The sequence below is a fragment of the Larus michahellis genome, chromosome 6 (assembly GCF_964199755.1).
Source record: "Larus michahellis chromosome 6, bLarMic1.1, whole genome shotgun sequence".
Classification (NCBI taxonomy): Eukaryota; Metazoa; Chordata; class Aves; order Charadriiformes; family Laridae; genus Larus; species Larus michahellis.
Genome location: NC_133901.1, coordinates 21973571 through 21998497, shown reverse-complemented (window position 1 = coordinate 21998497; position 24927 = coordinate 21973571). Strand labels below are relative to the sequence as shown.

Sequence of the window (24927 nt, the reverse complement as noted above, 5' to 3'; positions counted from 1 at the left end):
AGGCTCAAATACAGCACTGGCTGGCTTTTTAACACCTGGAGTGCCTGAATGTTGACCTGTTAACATGAGGTGTAGCTCACTGCTCCCTGCGGTATTCAGGAGCAGTAGAAGGAATCTGAAAGGGCTTCACAAACTCTTTCCATGTCTAAAGGGTGGCTGAGGAGCCTATGTGGTTTATAATACTGTAATTTTTTTTTTTTTTTTTAACAAGACACATCTCATTTTGATCAGCTTAAACTTCTCACCTTTCCCAAGGCAAAATCCCCTGTTTTCTACTTCCAACAAAAATTGACTGGAAACAATGAAGCTGTTACTGATCTGTAGTCAGAAAAGCCTGTTTAGATGTCTGTGTAGACCATGTTATAGAATGTTTTAAATAAGGTATATGAACTCTGGATTAGTAAAGTTTGAAAGTGTTTGAGAATGCAAATGGTGTCCTTGTGGTGAAAGCGCTATAATACATGTATTGGTTTTCTAAATGGGAATGCATAGTTGATTGCTTCTTACATTCCTTATGTTGCAACCTTCATTTAAGTTTCAGATAAGCTGTGTGGCAGGTCTTAGCAATGAGTTTTTTGGTGTGGCGTTGACTTCAACTATTGGAGATATTTTGAATACGCTAGATGCAGGAAAGGGACAGATTTTTACGTTGATCAGATTTACTACTGTATACTTCAGAAGGAAAGCTCTCTAAGGCTTTTTGTCTCTGTAGATGAAGTCCTCAGTTCTGAATGACCTGGCTAACAGTGAAATATCACGATCAAACTCTACAGAAAATGATGAATTTCTGCCAGTTCAACAGTTAAAAAAACCTCTTTTGTCATCCAGTAACCATCTTTCAGTGAGTTGCAGTGTGGCCTTTGAAGGCTTTCTCTGCTTCTCTCCTGAGTATAAGGCGATCTCTTAAGTGACTGCTACCAAATTGTCCCGCAAAGTTTTTTGCCCCTTTGGAGGAAGTAAGGGCATGGTCTCTAGGTAACTGCGTGTGGTCTACTGAACTCTATTAATGTGTAAAAGCTAATAGTTGAACAGATTCAAAGACAGTAACACTTACTGGTTTTATCACTTCGGCAATGGAAGCAAACATCAAAATAATATCAGTAATAAAATCTATACAATTTCTTTTTCATAAATCTAAATATAAAATATTTTATCAAATAATAAATGTATGGGGTCATTAGACACTTTGCTTTCTGCTTCTGTAGCATGAGCCTTTTCCCCTGCAACATACAGGCAGCTCATAGTTGCTGTAAATAATAGCCCTCCCACTCCCTTGTGTACCCAGGGTCTCTTACCAGTTTTATTGTACAATCTGTGCTCACACAGATAAGTTGAACCGTATTCTTTGACTTATTTTCGATGTCTTACACTAATTTTGGTGGGATTAACTGGCTTGTCTGCAGAATATGTGGTACATTAATTCCTAAACTGCTTTTTGTCACAAAGATATCATGGGTTGCCTTACATCTCGCTGTTAGAACTGAGTTACTAAGTAAGTCCTGTCAATTTTGTTTACCAAGGCCCCGGTGTGCTATGAATCATGCTTTCTGTGAGACACCCAGCGGCTTAGGTATCTCTTAGCATTTATCCAGCTCAAACCCAAGATAAATTTATGTAGAAATACAGTTTGACTGTGGGATTTCCCATCTGTATTTTTATATGTTGTCTTTCAGTTTTTCCTCTGAAATGCTTTATATTATCCTGTTTTTCAGGAAACTGACTTGCAATAACCAATGTTATGGAAGTGCATGCTTTTCTCCCCTTGACCTTGTTTATAGGGAAAGACAAAGAATAGGGTTTAACTTGCTCCTAGCTTTGCTTCTGTAGCTGTCTTTCAAACAAAGAAGATACCATGACTCTCACTGTCTATATTAATTTTTATTTCTGAAGCCTGTTTTCCTTATGGTTTCAGCTGCTGAAAATCTATATGCACATATCTGTCAAAACTCTTTAAGTTTTCATGAGCTGAAGTGCACCCCTGGGCTGCTGATCAAGAGTGGGCATTGCTTGCTAACATTCCTTGCTGGTGTTGCTGCTAAGCCATAGCTGTTTTTCTGGTCTAGTACTGTCCTTTGTCTTTTCCTGGTTCTCATTCATTTCTCCTTCTTTCTCTCTTAGTTTATGGCTCCTTCTTCAGGTTTCCTCCGCAGCAGCATGTCCATGTTGGAGTTCAGCTCCTTGAGACAGGTGATAGCAGCTCTTGAAGCACAGCTGAACTCCTTGTCTCAGCCTCCTGATCTGTAAGAGTGAGCTGGTCTTGCAGTGGCTGAATTAAAGATGACCAAGGCAGCAGATGTGGAAGGTGAGTGTCTTTTGGGAAACAACCCATTACTTCATCCTCAGATACGAGACTCCATCCCATTAAGCACCTATAGCAATGCAGCCAGAACTTGCTCTTCTGTTTGCTACAGCCTTTGCAACTTGCAAAAGAATACTGTAAAAGCAACTACCTCTTAGAACCATGACTGCGCGGTGTCCCAGCTAAGTGGTGGACACCAGAGGTTTTAATCTTGTTGATTGGTAGGGAAGGTCTGGGATCAACAGGACTGTCAATAGTACTTACAGGTTTTGGGGAATGTCAGGGCAATTTCTGTAAGGGTAGAGAAACGTTGCATGTGTCTAAATGGTGTTGGTGGGACATAGTTTAAAAATAGATCTCATAGGTGTTATCTAAAAGAGGGAAACAAGGCTGTAAATTGTGTTACTTACAGTCCTTTTATGGAGAAGAAATGCTGGGAATATGCATGCTTACAGGTAATGAGGGATGTTGCAGTCTTCCTTACGCCAAAGCAGCAGTTCTCTTGTTTCACAGTGTGCATATACCGACTGAGCACTCTGCTGTTTCAGAGGACGGTCTGAATGTGTGTAGATCTTACAACCAGGATGGAAAGGGGAAAAACATGAAAGAAACTGAATGAGTGAAGGTGGAGTGGGCCAAGAACTGAATGGCAATGTGGTTAAAGAATGCAGAGCCTTAATTTAAGGGGTTGTAAGGAAGGACAGTCTGGATCTAATAGCTGTTAATCCAACTGAACACAAGAGGGCTACAATAACACATTTTCTCTTGATAGAAGGAGAATTCTGGATGGAGCTTTATTAATGTCTGTCTACCTTTTGTCCTGCTTTTAGTTTTATACAGATGGGAAATGAAATAAAATGCTATTTGGCACCCTTTAAGTACTTGTGTACACCTATCACTTCAGTACAGGCTATGAGGATTTGAGACTGCTATTTTTAACAGTTTTCTAGTACTTTAAAGTGCTTAAATGTTGGGACTACTTACTGAGCATGCTATTGCTGCTGATAAAGTACCAAAACCTGTGGCACAGATATATGATTTGATATGTTCTCTAGTGATATGAATGCTTTGTTCTGCACTTAAATTGTGAAGACTCCAGATTGTGTGAGCAAATAAGGAAAAGGGAACATATGAGAAGCAGGGGAAAATTGTCTGGAAAAATACAAACCCCTGCCTGGTAACCAAGAACAAGTGTTGGATTGCTTCTCTATTGATCCAAAGTGCAATTAAAAGCTACCTCCTGCAGCTGAATTTAGATTGAGCTTTTAGAATTTTCTCTTTCCCCTACGGCCCTAGTATCAAGTGGAAAAAAACCTGCACAGCAGTCTCCTGTAAAATCACCAAGTGGAGTGTGCATCAGCCTGAATTCTTTGGTTTGCACAGGGCTCTGGGTGCCTGGCAGCAGCTCCGTTTAGGCGCTGAAAAATCACATCAAGGCTAGAATTAGTGTAAATGACCAGTGTTCTGCTTCCTTTGTTGTGGTACTCAGTATCAGTAAAAAGGCTTCTTTCCGCAATAAAAAGGCGGGATGTTTTTTCAGAATGATTTTTTTTTTTGCAGTTTTTTAGAAGGAAGAAAGCATGTTATATTTTGTTTTCAGAAGGCCCTCAAGGAAGCAATATGAGCCTTTTTCTCCAGGCAGACACAGGAGCCAAAAGTGAAGGGTCTCAAAGCCTTTTGCAGCCTGTTTGGAGTTAGAGAAATACATTTGCATTGCTTTGCAAGCTTTTGTGTTCAGATTAATTCACTGGGCCTAAGGGAAGGACCCGAAGGAGTCCATGGTATGGCATTTTTCTGGCATGAGATCACCCCACCAGTTCACCTGGCACAACTGCGTGCCACAGCAGCCTCCCCCACTTCCCTTGCTGGCATCGATAACCATCAGCAGCTCCTACCTGGGAAGTTTGAGCTATCTTCTTCATCAGAACATCATGCAGGCACATTGTGCCAGTGGCAGAGGGGGGTGGGGAATTCCAGCTTCTTACTACTTCTAGTTAGACAGTCATTAAGTACAGCCTAGCTTTCTGGGCTGGAAAGCATCTAACTTGGGCAGGATCCTGTATCTGCAGCCTTGTTTCTGTAGGGCAGCAAAATTCTTTCTGCTAACCTGCAAGATTGGACATAATGGGCTGTTGGCCACCACTGTTAATGTGCACTGTATGTTTGCTGCTGCTGCTTTTTTTTCTAATGTACTTGCAAAACCACAAAAGAGCAGGTTAGTTCTCTTGAGTTCTTGGGCCTAATTAAGTAGGGTCTTTGCACAGAAAAGATAAGATTACTGGGAAAAGACTGTTAAGCAAAAAAAATTATTGTCCATCATCAGAATATATTACATAGCTAGGCAAGATGTAGGCTGCTGAAGAGAGTTGTTTTCATGAAACACTTTTTTTAATCAATTTTGGAGATGAAATTATTGATACCCTGCATCTCTAGTTGAACTGCTCTGTGGTGTCCACATTCTTGTGTGTTAGGCAAATCCATTCCTAGTGTACACAGAGATGTAGCTTTCCCAACACTGCAGTGGTATCTATGGACACTCCCCGTGCACAAACAGCGGGGAGTGTTTGGGGTTTAAGTGCAGAGCCAGCTCCTTGTTGTTCTGCATAGGCCACAGCAGGTAGAGCTACAAGGGACAGGAATGCGACAGTGGTTGTGGGGACGCCAGATGTTACCTCCTGGGGAAGGCAGCATGGGTACTGTGGCACTTCGGGTGGCCTGTTTACTCATCCCAGCTATCTTTTGGAGAACCTAGCAATTTTGGTCTACTTTATCAGGTGCTGATAGCAGTAAGCATGTGTTTGGCAGGCTCACTGAAGGCAGGATGGTGCCCCAGCAAACCAGTGAGGCCAGTGCTGTCTGGCAGCGTGTGCTGCACCATGGCTGTGCAGTAAAGGGCCAGCATCTTCATATGGTCTGTAGATAGTGCTGCTTTATGGGCCTGGGATGTGTGCTCAGGAAGCAACAGAGGACAGAGGCAAGCGAGCAGATGAAGTATCAGTGGGATGTGTGCTCGGGAAGCGACAGAGGCCAGAGGCAAGTGAGCAGATTAAATATCAGTGGGATTTGTGGGCAGCTGGGACTCGTACTTCTTGTGTTGTGCACTCCAGAAGTGAAAGCAGAGCACTGGGCAGCATCGCAGCACAGCACACATTGTCCTGCTTGGCGGGACGGGGCTGGAACATGCAGAAACCAGGAGTGAGCAAGCAGCAGTGGAGGGCTCTGTGAACAGCGTGTCTGTATAAACCAATCAAAGCTTACGGAGGCAGAGAGGAGTAGGCATGCTTAGGGAAAAGTGGAAATTACTTCCACGCTGTTAAATGAGCGTAAGGAGCACACCCCTGCATATGCTTTCTGCTCATGCAAACAAGCATTTCCAGCTGGATTTCAGCCCAGTTGCCCTCTCAGCCGTGCACACACAATTGCTTTTGACCAAGGGATCTCTCCTCCATTGCTGTAGCCAGAGGCTGAAGAGGGGTTCTGCTGGTGTCAGCCATTGACACCAGTGTCCCCTGGAGTCCCTGAGCTCCTTCGGCTTTTCCTTTCTTACTGATGGCGCAGATGCAGCTAGCGCTGCACACAAAAGCAGGGCATGGCTCTGCACAGAGCAGGTGGGATCTGTATCCCGAATCCAGACACACCACCCTCGGGGATAGATGCATGCAGTGTGCTGGGGAGCCTCTCTCTTTTAGACTAAAAACATGGGACGTAAACATCCAAAGTTTTCACGTTTTATGCTCATGTGGTAGTTTGCCTCTGGATCAGACTCCTGGTAAGAGCTTGAGAAGCCTCAGGCTTGGATTTAGAGCTTCGGATTCAAGTGCTGAGTCTGTGGATGTTGCACATTCCTTTGGCACCGGCTGCTTATCAGCAAATCCCTGCCAGAGGTTACAGGGATTTGCCAGTCTACCAGCAGAGCTGCTCATGTCTTGCTCTTCCATCCGGCTCCGCCAAAAAGCACAGGTTAGCAAAGCCCAGCCATTTAAGGTATTTGAACTATCCCAGTTTCATTTTGATGGAGATGGGCCGCAGCGCAATCATGCCTGTAGCTCCACCGGAGCGTCTTTAGAGTATGAATGCTTGGCAGGGGAGCAGCTACAGCCAGAGGAGGGCATGAACTGCGTCTTTATTGAACTCGGGTTTTGCTGTGGCGAGAAAGGTGTCCTTTGAGCGGTTACCACAGGTACATGGTGACAGCAGCGGTCACCCCTGTGCAGACAGGGTCTCCGCAGCCCCCGCTCCCTGGAATCGAGCACTCTGCGGGGAGTCCCTTCCCCCTGTACCCCGCTCTGTCAACAACCTGCCCTGCTGCCCCCGTTCCGCTTCCCTTCTCGGGGGCGCCGAGGACGGGGGAGCAGCGGCAGGCAGCCCTCCGTCGACGGCCTCTCACCGCCAGGCCGCAGACGGGGGAAGCCCGACGGCCCGGCAGCCGCCTTGTGCCCACCGCGCCGGGCGGGAGGAGCGTGGGCAGCCCCCTCCCCCCTCACCGGCCCGCGCTCCTGCTCCCCGGCCCCGGCCGGGGAGGAGGCGCCCGGGGAGTTCCCTTTCGGGGCATTGTGGGAAGGCGCGGTGCGGCCGAGGCCTCACCTGCCGCGGGGCGGAGGCAGGCAGGGCGGGAGGGAGGCGGCCGGCAGCCAGCCGGGCCGGGCCGGCTCCCAGCCTGCCGCCACGCCATGGTAAGTGGGACGGGGCCGGGCGGGAGCGGCCGCCCCCTGCCCCGCCGTTCGCCCCCCGCGGGCCGGGCCGGGCCGGCGGCGGAGCCCCCCTCGACGGGAGCCTTCCCTGTGCTGTCGGGAGGCAGGGCGGAGCGGAGCCGCCCCGTCCCCTCAGACCCGCCGGGATGGGCCGGGGGAGACCCGCCGCGGGGCCGGGCTGGACGGCGGTGTGCCCGGGGCCGAGAGCAAACAGGAGCGGTTGCTGGAAAGGCAAAGTCCCCGCGGAGGGGCCGGGCCGGGCCCGGGAAGGGCGCAGCCGGCCGAACCCCCCTGCCCTGGTCAGGGTGGGGAGGGGGCCGTCTCCAAACGGGTCGCCAGCGGCTCCTTCGGGGTCGGAAAAAAGAAACTCGGCTTAGTTTTTTGAAAAAAAAAAAAAAAAAAAAAAAATCGTTCGGCGGGAATAGTGCGAGTTAGCTTTACATAGAGGTAAAGTGTGTTCTTTGGGAAAGCGCATGCCAGCCTGCCTGCTTAGAGATGTGCCGGCTGCTCCGAGACGCAGAAATGCTGTTTCCAAGTGGGTTTGAACAAGGTTTGCACCTGCTTTGGGGAAATGAAAGTTACGTTCTTTTCCTTTCTGTCTTCTGACCCTTGGGGTGAGCCTGGGTCAGGCTGGTAGCCTTTCCCAGCCAACCAGGAAAACAAGGCTGTTACAGAGAGAGGTTTTATAAAGTCTTCCTGTAACCTGAGGAGCCGAGGTTCAAGTCTGCTCCAGTGCCTGGAGAAGGATCGAATGTGGTTTCATGTGGATCTGTGGCTTTCGGCTGGCTCTGGTGTCACAGTGGAGCAGTGTTGGGCAGTGGATTGTCTTGGTAAGAGCTTTTCCCCACCTGTATTCCCTGGTGCTGGGTAAGTGGAGAGCTTGGATGGCCACCTTGCCTCCAGCTCGGGTGCCTCTGCCCCCCTGCCTGGTCCCAGGGGGGTTGTAGAAACTTCGCTCTGCCTTTCCATCAAGTAATGCATCTGTGATAGAGCGTATGGGTCTGGTTTTTTCCCTTGTATGTTGTCTGTTGGCAACCAGTCTGCATGTCGGACCCGGCTCCATGCCTGGGGAGAGGTGGTAGCAGTGGCTAGTTTTAGCTTGGAAGGAACCTGGGAGGCTGGATCCTGGGAGGGAGGCCCTGTGGCTCTCCAATGCTGTGCTTGGTGGTGGTTCGCTGGGATGAGAAAAGGTTGCTGTGGTTATTCTCTTTTGTTAAGCTTGATGACCAACATCCTCAGAGTAATGGCTAGATTTTCCCCAAGGAGGACTGCAGGCTCTCAAGCAGTAAGATGGTCAGTGATGCCTCTTAATTGAGAAACCATCTCGGTGCTTGATAATTCAGAGTTGGGGCAGGTTCTGCCAGCATGCCCTGAGCTGCCGTCTTGCACAGTTTGCCTATTGTGTGCATCTGTAGCATCAGTTACCAGCAGTGCAGCTGAACGGGAGTCTCGCAGCTCCTTCATCCGAGGCCAAGTTTTGTTGTTTGTCTCTATCCTCAAAGGCAGAGCTGTGTTGTTTCTTTTCAGTGGTTTAGCCAGAATGCTAAATATGTGTTAGTCTAGCGTATTTAGAAAGGTCTACCTGTCATTACCTTTGCAAATAGAATATGCACAGTGACGAATTTACGCAGTCTCCCTATGTGAAGTCCCCATAAAGCTATAACCTTTCTGGTTACACCCCGAGACAGCCCTACATGTCTACTTCCCTCGGGTAAAGCTTATGTAAACAACTGGAGTTCCTATTCTGCCCTTGAAGGTCAGTAAATATGGGAGCTGATTTCAGGGAAGCTGATCTCAGAACTCTCCCTGATGCACGCACTTCACAAATGCCGATTTTCAAAGCACTCACGATGGTCCCAGGGGAGCGCTGCTTACAGCAGTGCTGCTTATTCACAATTTGGAGACTGTCTGCGGTATTGATTGTTACAATTTTATAAGGTGAGTGTGCATTCTTACCATTAATAACTTTTCTTTTTTGCTTTTCTGAGGCCATAGTACAAACTCTTGCTGGCGTTACTACATTAACTAGTGCTCTCAGCCTTACCCCATTCTCCTGTTGTTGAGCCAGTGCTGATGAAAGGGTGCTTTTGTCAGGGTACTCTTTTGCTTAAAATTCCTCTGTCTGTCATCCAGTCTCTGTGAAGGGGTTGTTGCACTGCGTAACGTGTCAAGAAATAAGGGTACTGGGTTACAAACCAAGAATAAGCCTTATTCAGGCTCGCGACTGAAGAACTTTCAACAGGTCATTTAAACTCTCCGTAGATCAGTTCCTCTGGTTTGGAATGACATAGTTGTGCTTGCCACCTTTTTTCTGTGTTTTGAGATCTGACTGGAAGGTTCTTGTGCAAAGGGTACAGTGTCTTAGCAAGAGGGTTGCTTCAATAGTTTGCTCTGATGCAGATTTCCAGAGAAGTTTCAGGAAAGAGTCTGTTTAGCGAAGCTAACTTCACATCCTGCTGAGAAAGATAGCTTTTCTGCCCGGCTGCTACTTTGTGACATGTTAAAAAAAAAAAAAAGGAAGACTTTTTACAACGGAGACTTAGTTCTGCTCCCTGACATATATAGGTGCAGCAGAGAAACATGTCCTGAAGGATTGCTGTCTCAACAAAGTTGAAGAATGGGGAGAGAGCAGAGAGGATAAAATTATTAGTTTCCCCCAGGACATGTGTTGCTATAGCCTTTCATGCCTGGAAGTGTTGCAACACCTGGATTCTACTGCCACCTCAGTGTTATCAGTATTACTTTTGTGACAGTACATGACTCTGTTTGCGTAGCTTTGAGTGTAGAATTGTTGCCTGCATAGTAAAGGGCCTGCTTCCCTCCGACCTGTGCTGCTCATCCGTACGGTGAGAAAAATTAGTACTTGTGGGCATGCTCTGAAACCCTGGGGAAAGATCAAAAGAATCCCACCGAGCACAGGGGCTCTTAAAATGTACTTGGCCTGAACAGAAAAGGAGTTGCTAAGCACTGGTTCCACTTAGCAAGACATTTGATACCAGCCACTGGTCTAGAAGCTTGCGTGGAAATACTAGTGGAAGTAACTGCAGCTGCTGACACCTGCCTGGTGTTTGGAAATGAACTTTCAGCTATTCTGAAAATTGACCTCACCAACAGTCTCAATGCTCTTAATTGTTAAAATGGACACAGATCTGCAAAAGATATTTTTCAATGCTGCACAGAATCTACTATCTGCAGTTTGAAGAACCGCTTTTATCCACTCTGTGGTACAGCTGTGTATTTGCCTAGCAAAGAGGATGAACTTTGCCTCTAGGCATTTACCTCTGAAAGACAAGATGGGCAGCAGGTTAGAATAGATGAGGGAAGGAGAGAAAATGACAAATAAAAAATTCTTGTTCGAGGCAACTGTTCTACATGGAAAAAAAAAAAAAAGTCCATGTGGTATTTCTTTGCTTATTTATCTTGTAGTGAACTGTTAGTGTGGCAGTAGATAATGGTAATGGAATGGCGGTTTTTTTTTTTAGAAGATCCTAAGTAGATAGACTTTTCAGCTTGGAAAGAGATGACTGGGGGGGAATTGGTAGAAATGCATGAAATCATGAACGCTATAAAGAATGGTTGCTACAAGAAGAGTCAGGGTACATCCTGTGAAATTTTTAGGCACTAAATGTAAATAAAACAAAAGGGAATGCTTTTTTACCCAGTGTAGACGAATGTTTTTAATCCACTGCTGAGGGTGTTGTAGGTATCCTAGTAACTAGGCAGCTCATGGAGGATGGGTCCACAGGTGGGTTGTCTGGATGCAGTTTCTGGCTTTGTATCCTTAAACCTGTGATTCCTAGAGGCAGGACCACCAGAATGATTTTATGCATGCCCTGTTGTTTATGCTCCCCACTTCTGAAAGTTATCACGTCAGAGTACTGCGCCAGAGGGTGATCCATAACCTGGTATTCAGTTACTCCCTGTCATTCAGTTGGACTTTTGAATACCATTTTGTGGGATTTGCTGGGAGAAATGTTTTTTAGGGTTCTTCTCATGAAGTCTGTAATCTTTGAGTGTTGATGTGATCCTCTTCCAATTTTGGATGTCCCCTCTCAAGTACTCAGTATCATTACAGATTGTCACTGTTACACTAGAGGCTGCTCTGGACTGACTGGCTGTGCAGTAACTGCGATGCACACTTTACTGTCTGTGGGTAATAAGCTCATTTCCAGAAAGCAAAAGAAATTTTATGATAGATCATTTGCTGATTCTTTGCTTAAGTAATTTTTTTTTTTTTTTTTAATATTTTCACTCACAAATATGGAAATTGTAGGCGTGTCTCAGAGCCAGGAGTTGATAGGATGTGGAGTGCCAGGAGGGCTTTGGAGAAAGCCATGGCATCTGAGGTAGGCAAATGCAGGGAAGAGGGCTGGAGGGGTAATGGGGAGGAGGCAAGAAAATGATGCCGAGTGTGTGGACCATGTAAAATATTTGCTGCTTTTCTGTATCTTTAATTACTTCAAAATTCCATGCTTTATAAACCATCCTGTAGACCTTCTGCCATCCAGAGACATCAGTTATGTGCAAGAGCAGCAAAGGGAGAAAACGATGAAAGGACTGAGGAAACTAATGGGTCAGGGAGGGCAGGTAGAGCTTCTCCTCCCCGAAGTACTTACAAGATTTATGCTTTGGCATATACATCAAGCATTTGTGTCAGCCAGTTGTAGTCTTTCCAGTGATGCCTAAATTAAAACCATACTGCTCCTGTAAAAAGAATTCTTTCTGTATCACATATGCATAGCTACTAATTACCATCCCTGCCCATTCATTTCGCTGCTGTCCTGTTCCTACAGGCTGTCATCTGCATTTACTTGGCTGCATTGCATGTATGCTTTCTCCAGTGGCCACTAGGCCTTTGCATTTTTGCAGATGTTGCAGTTTAGAGAGGTGCAAAGTGCAGTCCTGCACAAATGGTACTTTGTGAGCAGGAATCATAGAATCACAGAATGGTTTGGGTTGGAAGGGACCTTAAAGATCATCTAGTTCCACCCCTCTGCCATGGGCAGGGACATCTCCCACTAGACCAGGCTGCTCAAAGCCCCATCCAGCCTGGCCTGGAACACCTCCAGGGATGGGGCATCCACAGCTTCTCTGGGAAACCTGTTCCAGTGCCTCACCAACCTCACAGTAAAGAATTTCTTCCTAATATCCATCTAAATCTCCCCTCTTTCAGTTTAAAACCATTACCCCTCCTCCTATCACTACACTCCCTGATAAAGAGTCCCTCCCCATCCTTTCTGTAGGTCCTTTAGGTACTGGAAGGCTGCTATAAGGTCTCCCCGGAGCCTCCTCTTCTCCAGGCTGAATACAGCATGCAGAGTCACTGGGGCAGGATGGGAAAAGAAAATTTACATTTGTTTGAAGGCAAGCTTGACGTGCCTTTCTGGCCAGACATGTCTTTCTGGCCTAGTATGTCCTGGTTTTATGTTTCTCAATATCACAGACGTAACCCCAGGTACTCTATGCACCAGTCTTTATTTTCTTCTCTGACTTGCTGAACTTGTGTAGGATGTCCATCTGCTATCCTCCTTTCAGACCTGAGAAGAGAGGGCATTAAAATCCCTCTTCTCCAGCCTGTAAATGCCTGTTGTTGCCTTGCTGTGTGCCGTTGGATCTTGAAGGCAGTTTTGCTCAGACACTTGCAGTTCTCAGTGGCTCGTTAACCAGCGCAGGAACTCCTGTATGGTCATCACCCTCTGCTTAGTCCCTTGAGGGGAGCGATAGACACAAACCGCAGGGGAAGGAGAAACAGAATCAATTTTGTTTGAAGAAAATGGGGAAATTTACCATGTTGTGCCTTTGTCTTTTGCAAGGCTGCAGGCTGGGAGGAGAACACGTAAGTGTTGGGTGAGTGTCTGCCTGTCTGCTCTGAGCTCTAGAAGAGCCGGGGGAATGGCTGCATAAAACTCACAGCTCAACAGACACTGGGCTAGGAGATGGGGATGGGGAAGGGGCAGTACCTCAGACATTCCCTTTCCTCCAAGTCTCATGACAAGACCTGGATGAATATCAGAATTAATTTTTGGTCCATTTTTTCATTCTGGAGGCTAAATTTCAGGCCAACATAAAGCATTTTGTGACATCCTGGGCTTTGGCCCTTCCTTCCATAAACAATGGTTGCTTCTTTTATGTTTAGGTTATTAAATCCATGTTGGTTTTTTTACCTTAATGAAAAAATGCCATTTTGAAAGGGAAAATTGATAATTTCTTTATTGAAAACGCCTAAATGAAATGCTTCAGTGTTTCCAAAAAATCACTCCCGTGCTCTTTTGGAGTCATTCACAAATGTGACTCTGACTCACACGTATCTTCGGTCCTTCCAGAGCTCGGGTTTTCCCTCAGCATCTTTGCTGGGAGCTGGTGGAACGGGCGTGAGGCCGCTGCAGACCTGCAGTGTTCCTGCTCCACTAGGAATGGGCATCAGCACTGTCTGTCCCTGGCTGAGGAGTCGGGGAAACTCTGTCACCTTCTGGTGTGCCCGCCAAAGCTTTTTAACTTTGCTTCTTGAAAGGTCGGAGGCAAGGGAAGGGCACCGTGGTGCCTTCACGTAGCAGGGATTTGCAGATGCCTGATAAGACAAACTGGAAATGAGAATAGAAGAGGCTCTACCTTTTCCCAGAGTCCATTGGGCTGGATTTTAACTCTGTTTCTTCACCAGGTGTTCAAGGAACAGACTGGGAAAATGGCATTTTGTGACTGTAAAGTACACTGGGGCTATAGTGAATTAGGGGTAGCTCTCAGCAGCTTGTTCAGCTTCTCCCTTGGTCTCCTCCTCCTTGTGATAACCTAATGAGGATTTCCACAGCCTCCCAAAAAATGTATAAACATGTATACTTGTTTATATAACTCTGAGACCCCAGCCCAGGAGGCAGAAGGGATGCGAGTACCTAGTTAATAATTGTTCTGAATATCTTCAAATGGTGCTGCTTTTTGTGGGGTTGGCCAGCGGCATCCCTGCGGCTGTGTGGCCCGGAGTGGAGACCGAAGGTGTGAGTGCCATCTCCCCGGTTCACACGGCTGTAGTGCGGTCACCGGCCTGCTCTCACATTGCAGCAGTCGGGGCAGGTTTTGGGCAAATAGCCTGCCTGGATTTCTTCTTGCTTATTGCCTAGAAACTGCAGTTAATTCCACTTGCAGGAATGAAAAACCACTGATTTAAGAAAACAGAGTAATTATCTTTTACAAAAGATGGATGTCATTGCCTGCGTCTACGTCTTAGGATCTATTTTGGACAGATTTGCCATCTTCGCTGTTGGCGGGATGCCCATCAGCCTGCGAGGAGGAGGCACAAGCATGCCTGTATTGTGGGGAGGATGTTGTTGAAGGAATGCTACCGGCTTATGAGAAATGAGCCAAGGTTGGGAGGACTGGGCATGTTAGGGGCAGCAATAAGCAAGAGCAGAGCTGAGGGGAGCTTGTGGGGCACTTAGGGCTTCATTGAGCTTGGTTTTCTGATCCTTAGGTAGGCATCAGAAGTGAGGAGCTTCAAGATGTTTTTAGTTTGGAGCTTGAGCTCAGCTGTACTGTTTTGATTATAGTTTATTTAACTCAAGTGAGGCTATTGAGAAGGCTGTTGACTGGATCAATACTATATGGTGTAAATATCCTTTAAATGCTAGTATGTTGGTCAATTTAAAATCTTCAGTAATAAGATAAGGGTGACTTCGGCATCATGCAAAGCGTAAAATCAATGTGTAACTATAGTCACGTGTGCCTGTAATGATCTGGCACAGCTTTTATTGCGTGGACTTTGGATGTATTGTTTAGGGGAAATTGTTCAGAAATGTTCCTAATGGAGATTAAGCAAGAAAGAATTCTGTGCCAGTTAGGCAGCAATACGCTACTCTGGTACTTTTGTGTTGCTGTTTTTTGCTTTCTTTTTTCTTATTTGCTTGCATCATACAGACTAAATAGGTGGTTTAAATTTTAAAGCTGAAATTCTACAGTATTTAACAAACTTATCTGTCAGCTTCTGCGCTGCTGTGAGTAACAGTTTTAGTAACAGAGTAAACAAGTAAGGAAATCAAGATTTTTAATACAGTAGCCTGTTTTGGATTTTACATAATTGTTTTAAAAGTCCCTAAAACTCCAATGTGTATATATTAAAGGTCAGTAGCCAGGTGGAGACTCCATGCCACAGCAGAATACCAAAATACCTATGCTTCAGACTGTTATTATTCTGTCTCTTCCTGATGTGGCTAGGTTGTTAATACATTAGGTCAATACTTGTCCATTTATTATGTCTTTCTCATTTCACCCTAAATGTCTAGCATTCCAAACCGTATGTCTGTTCACACTATAGCTATTCATTTTGGTGGGAAAAATTCAGTATTTACGTCCCTCCCTCCAAAAAAAGGCACTAAACAAAGCAAAAACTAAAAGAGAAATATTTTAGTCTTCAAATGTTTTGGAGAAAAAAAAATCAGCTAATGGCTGGAGTAATTTGGATGTTCATACTTTTTAAAAGAAACAACTTAATGAAAGTAGATTTTGTTCATTTTCAGATGTGATGTAAAATTCTGGACAGCTGTCTGTGTTGGGAAATACATTCTTTCATATCAGAGGAAAGAATGAAAAATAGTAAAAGATAAGCAGAATATGGACTCAACTAGACTAAAACAGTGCCAGAAGATCAAAGAGACTTCAAGGGAGCCAGAATAAGTTAAAAGAGAACGTTATGATGAAAAGTGGCTTCCTCTCCACCAGGTACAGCCAGTCAGCCTGGTTTTCCCCAGGCTTCTGTCCGCAGCTGAAGGTGTGGCTTTTTTCATCCCACTTCCCTTTTTATGTGGTCCATGAGTTTTTCTTCATTAGCGTCTCATATTTTGCCTGTTACCCTACTGGCAGCAGCAGGCTTAAGTGGAAAGTTCCAAGTTCTGCCAAGCTGTCTGTTTTAGGATAGTAATTCCTAATTTGCAAATTTTATCTAACTTGTGAATTTCAGGAATCTTTCTGTTTTATAAAGGTTTGATTTGGGAGGGCTCTTAACCGAATTCGGAAAGGTTATAGCTGAAGCAGAATCTAAACCCAGTGCTGCTGGAGCGGCAGAGCTGCCTAGCCGAGCAAATCCTTGCCCAAACCAAGCACCCAGGAAAGAGGAGGGTGCTTGCTTTTCCCAGTCTTCCAGCCGCCGTCTCCTCTTCTGCCTTCCGTCCCCTTAGGCTTCTTGGAGTCCTCCTCCCTGTCCTCCTTTCCCACCAAGGGACCTGGAGCAGCCACATGCCACAGAACAGGTTTGAAAGCAGTCAGCAGGTTGAGTTACAGGAGGAAGAGAAGCATTTCTAGCGCATGTTATTCTCATGGAGGGGTGAATTAGAGCCTCGCTGCATTGACCCTGGAGTTCACCTCGCAGGAAGAAATGTGGCATCTTTTATGTGTGTATGTCATTGGACGGTAAACTGGAGAAATGACCCTGGCAGTCAGGAAAGCCACTTTGTCTTCCCCTGTAGTCGTCTTTATTGGATATCCCTACAGGTGGTTTGTTCTGTATGTTGTAGAATATAGTCTGCAGTCCTTTAGACAGTCGTACTAAACGTTGCAGCACAGGTTAAGTTAAGTTTTAAAACCTCTGTAAAAGTTACATGTGATCCAAGTTTGAAATGAGTGAGCCAACCGTAAAGTGTTTGATCGGTCTGGAGTGTGAAATGCCAAATACAGGGGAAGGCTGCGCCGAAGGGGACCTCCAGTCTTGGCCGGGAGCAGTCCAGGAGACGAGCTTAGTGAGCTGCTTATCAGATCGTGACAGACCATTAGCAAAAGGAGGGAAAGGTCTCCCAAGGAAGGTGGAGAAAAATCACAATGTGTGTTAGTTTTACATATTTTATTTACATCTGCTGTTTGTAAACATGTAGACCTTCTGTATTTTGCATTTTTGATGTCTGTTCTATTTGTTGTTGAATTATTTTATGTCAAAGCCTACCATTTGATTTTTTTTTTTTTTGTAGCCCTGAAGCTCGGGTTGGTGTTTGTTACCCTGGTACATTTCTGTAGATCTCTATAAAACAGAAGGCCCTGTAACTTTCCAGCCCGCTATATAACTTACAGCTGCAATTGATTCCGAGATGCATAAGAAGGGGCTAGAGTTCAGGTTTAGAAATCTAGTTTGAATGCTTGATTTTAAAAAAATCCTATTTTTCCAACTAGAAAATAATGGCCTACAAGTATAACGTGGAGTCATTTAGGCTACTTACTGATGTTTATGGAGATCATTTTGCACCATGGTGTAGGTGGTTGGGTCTGATTCAGTAAAACAAGCTAATAAAATTACACTCAGCTCCCAGACCAAAACGTGTCTCCTGCAGACTCTGCATATGAAGGCAGCTGATTCTCTCATGGGAACTGCACTCCTCATCCTGACCCACTCAGGCTTGGACCCAAACATTCCCTCTGACGTCGCCCCTGGGTCTGGCGATTGTTAGTCACAGCCAGCACACCCCAGAAGGGTAGGAAAGGAAACCAAGCACCCCTGGTTCAAAGGTATTTTGCTTGAAGCAAGTCATTTGCCTTTGTTTTCCTCTGGAATTTTTGAAGATGAGTAAAACATTGCAGGATAATCTACCTCGATTGGTAGTTTGGCTGCTGGAAACCCACTAAAAATTCCTTAATCAACATCCATCTTGTCATTAGCACTATAGGAAAGCAAATATGTTTTCACAGTCAAGGAGCAAAGAGCAGATGAGCGCTTAGATTTGTGTTTGTGCAGTACTTCAACATTTCCAGGTTTACTGATGCATCGAAATCTTTCCAGTGAGCCGTAATGAGCAGAGCTATGAGAGTGAGGAATGTGTTGTATCATGTCAGTTTGGTTGGGCAGAGCAAAGCTGAACTGAACGAAACCACCTCTACAGCAATTTGATGGTTACGCTTACAGGAATTAAGCCATTTAATCTCTTGAGAATGAAATATTATTTACCCCGTAGAGAGTTCCCCAGATAGAATGGGCTTTAGAAATTAGAAAAAGGAAGGAGAATCAAAAGAGAAAAAAACTAAAAACCACCACACGATATTTTCTCTTTTAAGTATCTGCAGCTTTCCAATATGTTGTTTTGTTCCAGGAGCTCTCAGCTGGCCAGTAATACGTACCTAGGCTTGAGGGTATGCTATTTTGTTGCAGAGTGTAAAATTAGAAATGTACTACAGCAGAGGCTCTTATCTATTTTCTAGCTGTATATATTTCTATAATAGTAAAATTGCCTTATGAGGTATGCAGTTATATTCTGCATTTGAAATAGCGTCGGATAGGAGACGCAAAAGACAGGATTTTTGAAGCTTGTGTATGAATCTTGATACATTTAAGAGCATTAGTGTGTATTTTCTGATTGCAAAGAATGTTCCCTTTACTCATGAAAGTGGTGGTGAAACATCAGCTGCCGTCTGTATAAGAAACAGTGGAGTTTCAAAGGAATTTTAAATGGAGAGCAGCTCACTTTCCTATGGGTGAAGCATAACGTACTGAAGTAAACTAAGCAGCAGAAAATAGTAATAATATTCACAGTAATTCCCTGGCTCATCGGTATTTAACCTTTTAGAGGCGTAAGGTTGCTGTCCTGGAGATACATGTATTACTTGCAGGCACTTAGATTTAAGGTCCTTTGGGTCCAACAGCTGAACTTAAACCAGAACACCCTTTCATTGTCTGCCCCTGCTGAAGCGCTGCAGGCAAACATATTTCTTCCTGAGGATGTCTTGGGCAGCATGATCTTGGTACGCTGCACATGCTGTCGGCTTTTGCTAGGGATTCATTGACTAGTTCCCTGCATTTTCAATCAAATCTGATCATCCTTTCCCGTCTGATTCAACATATTCTTAGAAATTTGTTTGTGAAGTAGCTGCTACCTGTGCCTGATTGCTTCTAAATGGACGCCTGCTGACCTGCTGCGCTTATCTGCAGAACATACGCTCTGCTTTTTGGAACACGCTCATCTTTGCAAAGTCTTTGGAATTAACGTGCGGCGCAGCAGGCAAAATAGTCTTTCATTCCTCCAGCTCCTCTCAGTGGACAAGCATATGGACAGTAAGTATTGTCCCTTCATCTGCTGGGAAGGGGTAGCCCTGACAGCTGGAATATTACCATGTCAAAACCCAGCTGGTAATATGGACTGAGAAAGGCAAGAACATGGTGCTTTGATCTTCACTGTAATCAGGCCATGTGTACTGCCAGCAGCATAATTGTTTTTATTTAGCAAGCTCATCTGGAGAGTATTACAGGACTCAACGCAAGGCAGCTACAAAATCCTTGTAATTTTATCAAGCACATTAGACTAATGATGGTAAGAGCCATGTTTCCAGCAGTAGATCCTGCCACAGGCACATATGAATAAAACAGTCCATCTTTCCCTAAAATGATCCCACATTTGAAATCTTTCTCAATATAGTCAGAACTCTTATCTCTGGATTACTCAACAACTATGTGGTTTAATAGCTCAAGAATGGTTCTGAATTATGAATGAATGCTTTGTTTAAAATCCAGTAGCGGTTTTTTTGTTTGGTTTTGAGGGGTTTTTTTAATGTCTTTTGGGTAGAAACTTCTCTGGTGCACTTCTCTGCTTGGACTTCACCGGAGCATAGAAGGTCTTTACAGAAATCAGCGTTGTAATCTTGATCGTAATTGTGAACATTAACTTTAGTCCTCACTGGGGAGATGGAGTGAGGGTGAAATATAGGTACAGCAATAAACTGCGATAGAAAACAAGAGGGAGACGCCCTTCCTGCAAGTCCCTGGCCTTCAAGCGCTGGTACTGGTTAGAAAAGCGATGGGGATGCCTGTCAAGAACGTTGTTTGCAGTGTCTTAAGCCATTGGAAGCGTCTCTGTCCCTCCTAGGTTCTTTTTTTTTTTCCCATTTAGCAGAGGACATCCCATTGAGATGGATGTCATCCCCAAATAGATTTCCTGCATTCTTAAAGCCATTTCCGTGCTGTGGGTAGATGCCTTACTGTACTGCTTAAAGAGTTAGTATGGTCAGTTATTTTAATCTGCTAGTAAAAGTATTTGTATAAATGTGAATTGATACTTTTCTCCCAAAGGCCCACTGGCATTTAAAAGCTAGCACTTCTGTATTTCAATAGTACTGCTAATGCTAAGCATGAAAAAATCATGGGTCAAACCATGTAAAATTTTGACTAGCTTTAAAATTGAAATTTTAGAACGGTGTATGTATCATGCTTTATTTAATGTAAATCCTCGGTCACTGAGGTCTGTCCTTCGTCATCACAGTCATCTGTGTTTCATAACCTGGTGATTTCTTTAGTAAAATAGTCAAGCTCCCTTTCCCAAGTAGTTGGTTTCTTCTGTTCCTTATAGCCTCTTCTCGGAACACGCTGCTTTGTTTGTGACCTGAAACGGTGCAATACCAGAACCGTTGGTGATTATGATTTCTATCTAAGTATTCATACTTCTATTCTTGTGCCACACTGCATCCTTGGTCTCCCTAGCCCTGTTCTATGTAAGTCTTTACTTCACTAAGGTGTCCAATCTTGCTGGAGGAGGGGCTGGGGCCCTCTCCTCACCACCGCGAGTGGTGAAGCTCCTCCTGTTCCCCAGGGAAGTGGGATAACAGGAAGCAAAGCTGCTGTTTGCCCAAGTTAGGGGATGGCGGGTGGGAGAGGATGCAAAGGGGATGTCCAGGGGAGAGGTCCCACAGGGAGGGGAGAGCTGCTGGGGGAAGAAACAGGAGAGGGGGAGTATCTCTGCTGCCATGCTCAGCCTCCCCAGACCTCACGGATGCCACCTCTGAACATCCCACCAGGGCTGGAGATGCCTTCACCAAGATCTTACAAGTTTTTGGCGTCAGGCACAGGAACGCTCTTCTCTGGCCGTGGCCCCGGCGTTAACCATGTCGTTTTGTTTACTTTAGATACACTTCATACTGCTCTTCAGTCGGCAGGGGAAATTAAGGCTTCAGAAATGGTACACGACGCTACCTGATAAAGAGAAGAAAAAGATCATTCGAGAAATTGTTCAGATTATTTTGTCTCGCAATCAAAAAACAAGTAGTTTTGTTGACTGGAAAGACCTCAAGCTTGTTTACAAAAGGTGTGAGTAACTTTATGAGAACATGTAATTACTATTCATATAAATAACACATGCTAGAAGAGGAAAAATAAAGGCTCACTAAGAAAAACACCAAACAAACCCTACGTGCTAGACTAAGCTGGTAGGAGCCTGCCATCAGCAATCTAACAGTGTCTAACAGCACAGTGTCCCTGCACAAACCAGCAGGGTAAATTGCGGGGTGAAAAATACTTGTACAATCTGTCAAATGAGAAAAATGGGAGTAACCTAATAAGTATTAGTGGTTGAAATTCTGTTAGAAGGCTTTAGGCTTCACTGCTCCTTCTAATTCCCCAGGGTGGCCTGCTGAAACGTGTGCTGGGCTTTATCAGGCTTTTCAGGAGGCTGCAGGAACTGTTCTGAGGCTCCTTCAACATTTTGTCCAATTTTGTCTTTGAAATATTTTTTGCTCTGGAAAGTGTTAATTCCCACTTCCTTTTCCGAACAAATCACTGGTCCCCAGTTACGTGATGCTTAGCATTAACTGCCTTTTAGTTTTTGTAAAGTTGTAGCAAACAAAAAGTAGCCTTTAAGGTATAGCGCACTGTATTAAGCGGCATCTCCCATTTAGCAAAAATGGAGTCCCTTGCTGTGAAGTGACGGATGTAAACATCCGACCAGATGCTGTGACAAGTTGGGGCTCTGCCCACAGCACCAGAGACTTGAGGTAGATTGTTAACTCCCATCTTGGGTTGATTTAAACATAAAGTTTTGCTGCAAGTTATGAAGATTGTTTGGCCCAAGCAGTTTCATGCTTTCTGGCCCTATGTGAAACACTGTCAGTCCTCTGAGAGCCAGCAGGCTTGCTGAGATGTAACTCCTTCCACCTTTATTTTTGCCTTTATTTTTATTTTTTGATAAAGAGGAGTAACTCATTCTACAGTTTAACTAACTCCACTTACTGTCGTGCTATTGCAGCAGGTGAGGAAGACTTTTAAAGTACTATTGATTTACTGTTTGTTTTATTTAGACCAGCGATGCGGGTATCCCACTTTGCCAAGGGTGCGGTTTGTTTTTCTAACTAAATTAATAATTTGTTGAAATTATGTGATTTATTTTTTTTAAGTGTTCTCTGGGACACTATGAGAATGAAAGAAAATTATTATTTTAGAGACAAGATAGATATTAACTGTGATTTGCATAACTTTTAAGAGACAAGCAGAGCACTGAGGATCCAGCTGTTCACTCTCGCGTTTTTGCCTTTGTTTTTGTAGGTATGCTAGTTTGTATTTCTGTTGTGCAATAGAAGACCAGGATAACGAGCTCCTGACACTAGAGGTCGTTCATCGATATGTAGAGCTTCTGGACAGATACTTTGGAAACGTAGGTTTTACTTTCTCCCATGAACTGCACTCCTGGCTGTCTGATAAACAAAGTTACCTGTAGCTGTTTTGCTTCATGTTTCCATCTGCCCTACTTGCCCCATAGATTCTCTCCATCCAGAGTGAAATTCATTATTAAAATATTTTAAGAAATAGTGCTGAGACTATCATAAGATATTTTTCCATCCATTTTTCCTCCCAGAATTAATCTTGATGTTTTGTGTATCTTTGTCAGAACAGATTTCAAGGGGAAAGCTTGAGGAAAATTACTTAAACCCACCCCCCCGGTGACATTTCTTTAATTCTCCCTCCGGACATCTTCAGATATAGTGATTTTGTTTGTTTCATAATAATGACATATAAAGAGGAAGAAGATAAAGTGTTGGGTTCTTAAGAAAATACCTGAAGAAGGTCCAAATAAGTCTTTCAGTAAGTCTTTAAAGACTACAAGAGACCCACCTTTTCTATGACTATTTTTTAAATTGTCCCCACTACTTTAATTCATCTCTTATTTAAATCACTGTGCCATGACTCGCATTTGTACCACCTCAAAACAAAAAAGCAGTTGGTGACTGCAAGGTCACTAGGACAGGGGATTTGTCTGGCTCTGTGAAACTGCGTGAACACATGTAACCCATATTACAAGTGCTACATAAGACCTCTTATAAGGTTAGTAGGCTAGGAAGTTAGCTTTGTTCTCTGAAAACTAGTATGAAAGTACTGTATCATATAAAATACAGTAAGTAGAATATCTTTGCTATAAGTCTAGGCTATATATAGAGAGAGAATATGTGCAGAAGCTGCAGTATTACTGATTTGTAGTATCTTTCTTCCCCCTGCTACCTGCCACAAGAGTGCATATGTTGAATACATTTGATCATCTTAACTTCTGGCACAGTAGTGCTTATAATGCTGTAGAAGTCATTTAAATGTTGCGTGTTCTTTTGTTCTGGCAGGTGTGTGAGCTGGATATCATCTTTAATTTTGAAAAAGCTTATTTTATTCTTGATGAGTTTATAATTGGTGGAGAAGTACAAGAAACTTCAAAGAGGTCTGCAGTGAAAGCCATGGAAGACTCTGACATGTTGCAGGAGGTAAGGCAGAGGAAGACAAAAGGCAAACACCACATCTTCCTACATCTTCCTTGTTTGACACAAGCTTAAAATACAGCTAAGCACTTCCGGTACTTAATTATCCAAATGTGTCTTAACTTCAGTTTTGATAAGTACAACAATGCGGTTACATAGGCTTTCAATTCAACCCTCTTGCATCTTGTGGAATCATCTGGAGGCTCTTTATATACTGCTATTCTTCTCTTGCAGTTTAACTGCTAGAGTTTCTCAGATATTACATTCATAAAAAGTATAAGACAAGTCTAAGATATTTATATAATATAAGAACATAATTTAAGATTATATTTTATGTATACAAATATAAATAGAGAAAAATCCGTTCTGTTTCACTAATACATTGGAACAGATGACCGACTATTAACAGTTAAGATTGGCAAGAGTGTGTGCTGGCAAACTCCGCTTCCATTCGTAAACACAGGGCACAGATGTGAAACCTACGTTTTCCTGCAGGGCGCAGATACGTAACCTTTATTCAGAACGCTGCAGGAATTCTCTTCTGTAACTTGTACTGTTGAGCCAGGAATGGCAAAAACAGTTGAATGTGATGGATTTATTTAATTTTTTCCTAGCTGGTGAAAGATCCGTCCTAACACCGAAGGAAACAGCTAGTCCTACCAGCGTGCTATGGGCACGCTATGCAAGTCAGACAGGTTTTCACAGTGGTCTGGCATTTGTGCATGAAACTAGGCCAGTTATGGACAAAGCTAGATGTGATGAGTTTAGCCACAACCGTGGTATGTCATGATTTGAAGATCAGATTCTAAAAGGCCATTACAGGTTTTTAAAGCAGAATTATTTCTACGTTTTAATTAATCTGATCTAATTCCATGCAAAACTACAACTGTCTTCAAAGAGGAGAAGAGGGTTTGTTTGAATATTACTGTACCACTCCATAATGCATCGTTTCTTTCTTTTTCTTTTTTTTTTTTTTTTTTTTTTCTCCTCCAGACAGTAGAAGAGTACATGAACAAGCCTGCATTTTAACATTAAAACTACCTGGAGAGGACCTGCTCTATGCACCTGTAAAATGCACTTCCTGAAATTGCTTCCCAATGTGCCAGATCCTCAGAGAAATACCAAAAACCAATGACTAAAGGGGTTTGTTTGTATAATGGTGAAGATGAAGGTCAGCTAATGTAGCACAGGGTTTAACAATTCTGTATTTGCATTACTCTGCAAATGAGTTTCTCAGAATTGTTATTACCCTTGATCTAGTTTCTCTTTTCATTGCTGGACTAAACACTTGTTTTGTATCATGTCTTTTAGCTATGGGTTTTGCCATCATTAAATGTTACTCTGACAGTACTTTGAAGAGGTATTTTTACTAGTTTTGGTCCACTGCTGACCGTATGACTCTACTTTTGTACAAATGTCCATTATTTTGAATGTAATGATTATTCTGCTCTAATAATAATTTTTTTTCTAAAAGCC

At 43.9% G+C, this 24927-nt stretch overlaps 1 protein-coding gene across 3 annotated transcripts; it reads left to right on the top strand.

Moving 5' to 3' along the window:
• Positions 1-1381: 1381 nt before the first annotated feature.
• AP1S3 (adaptor related protein complex 1 subunit sigma 3) lies at positions 1382-24927 on the top strand. Of its 3 annotated transcripts, none has more exons than XM_074591240.1 (5): positions 1382-2302; positions 20845-21023; positions 22256-22364; positions 23320-23457; positions 24445-24927. In XM_074591240.1, exons 1-5 carry the CDS (start codon positions 2294-2296, stop codon positions 24478-24480), a joined length of 471 nt encoding a protein of 156 aa, XP_074447341.1. In that variant the 5' UTR covers positions 1382-2293; the 3' UTR covers positions 24481-24927. The 3 variants fall into 3 exon arrangements, with proteins under 3 accessions (XP_074447341.1, XP_074447342.1, XP_074447343.1); XM_074591241.1 differs by lacking the exon at positions 1382-2302 and adding an exon at positions 6860-6972; XM_074591242.1 differs by lacking the exon at positions 1382-2302 and adding an exon at positions 7752-7820.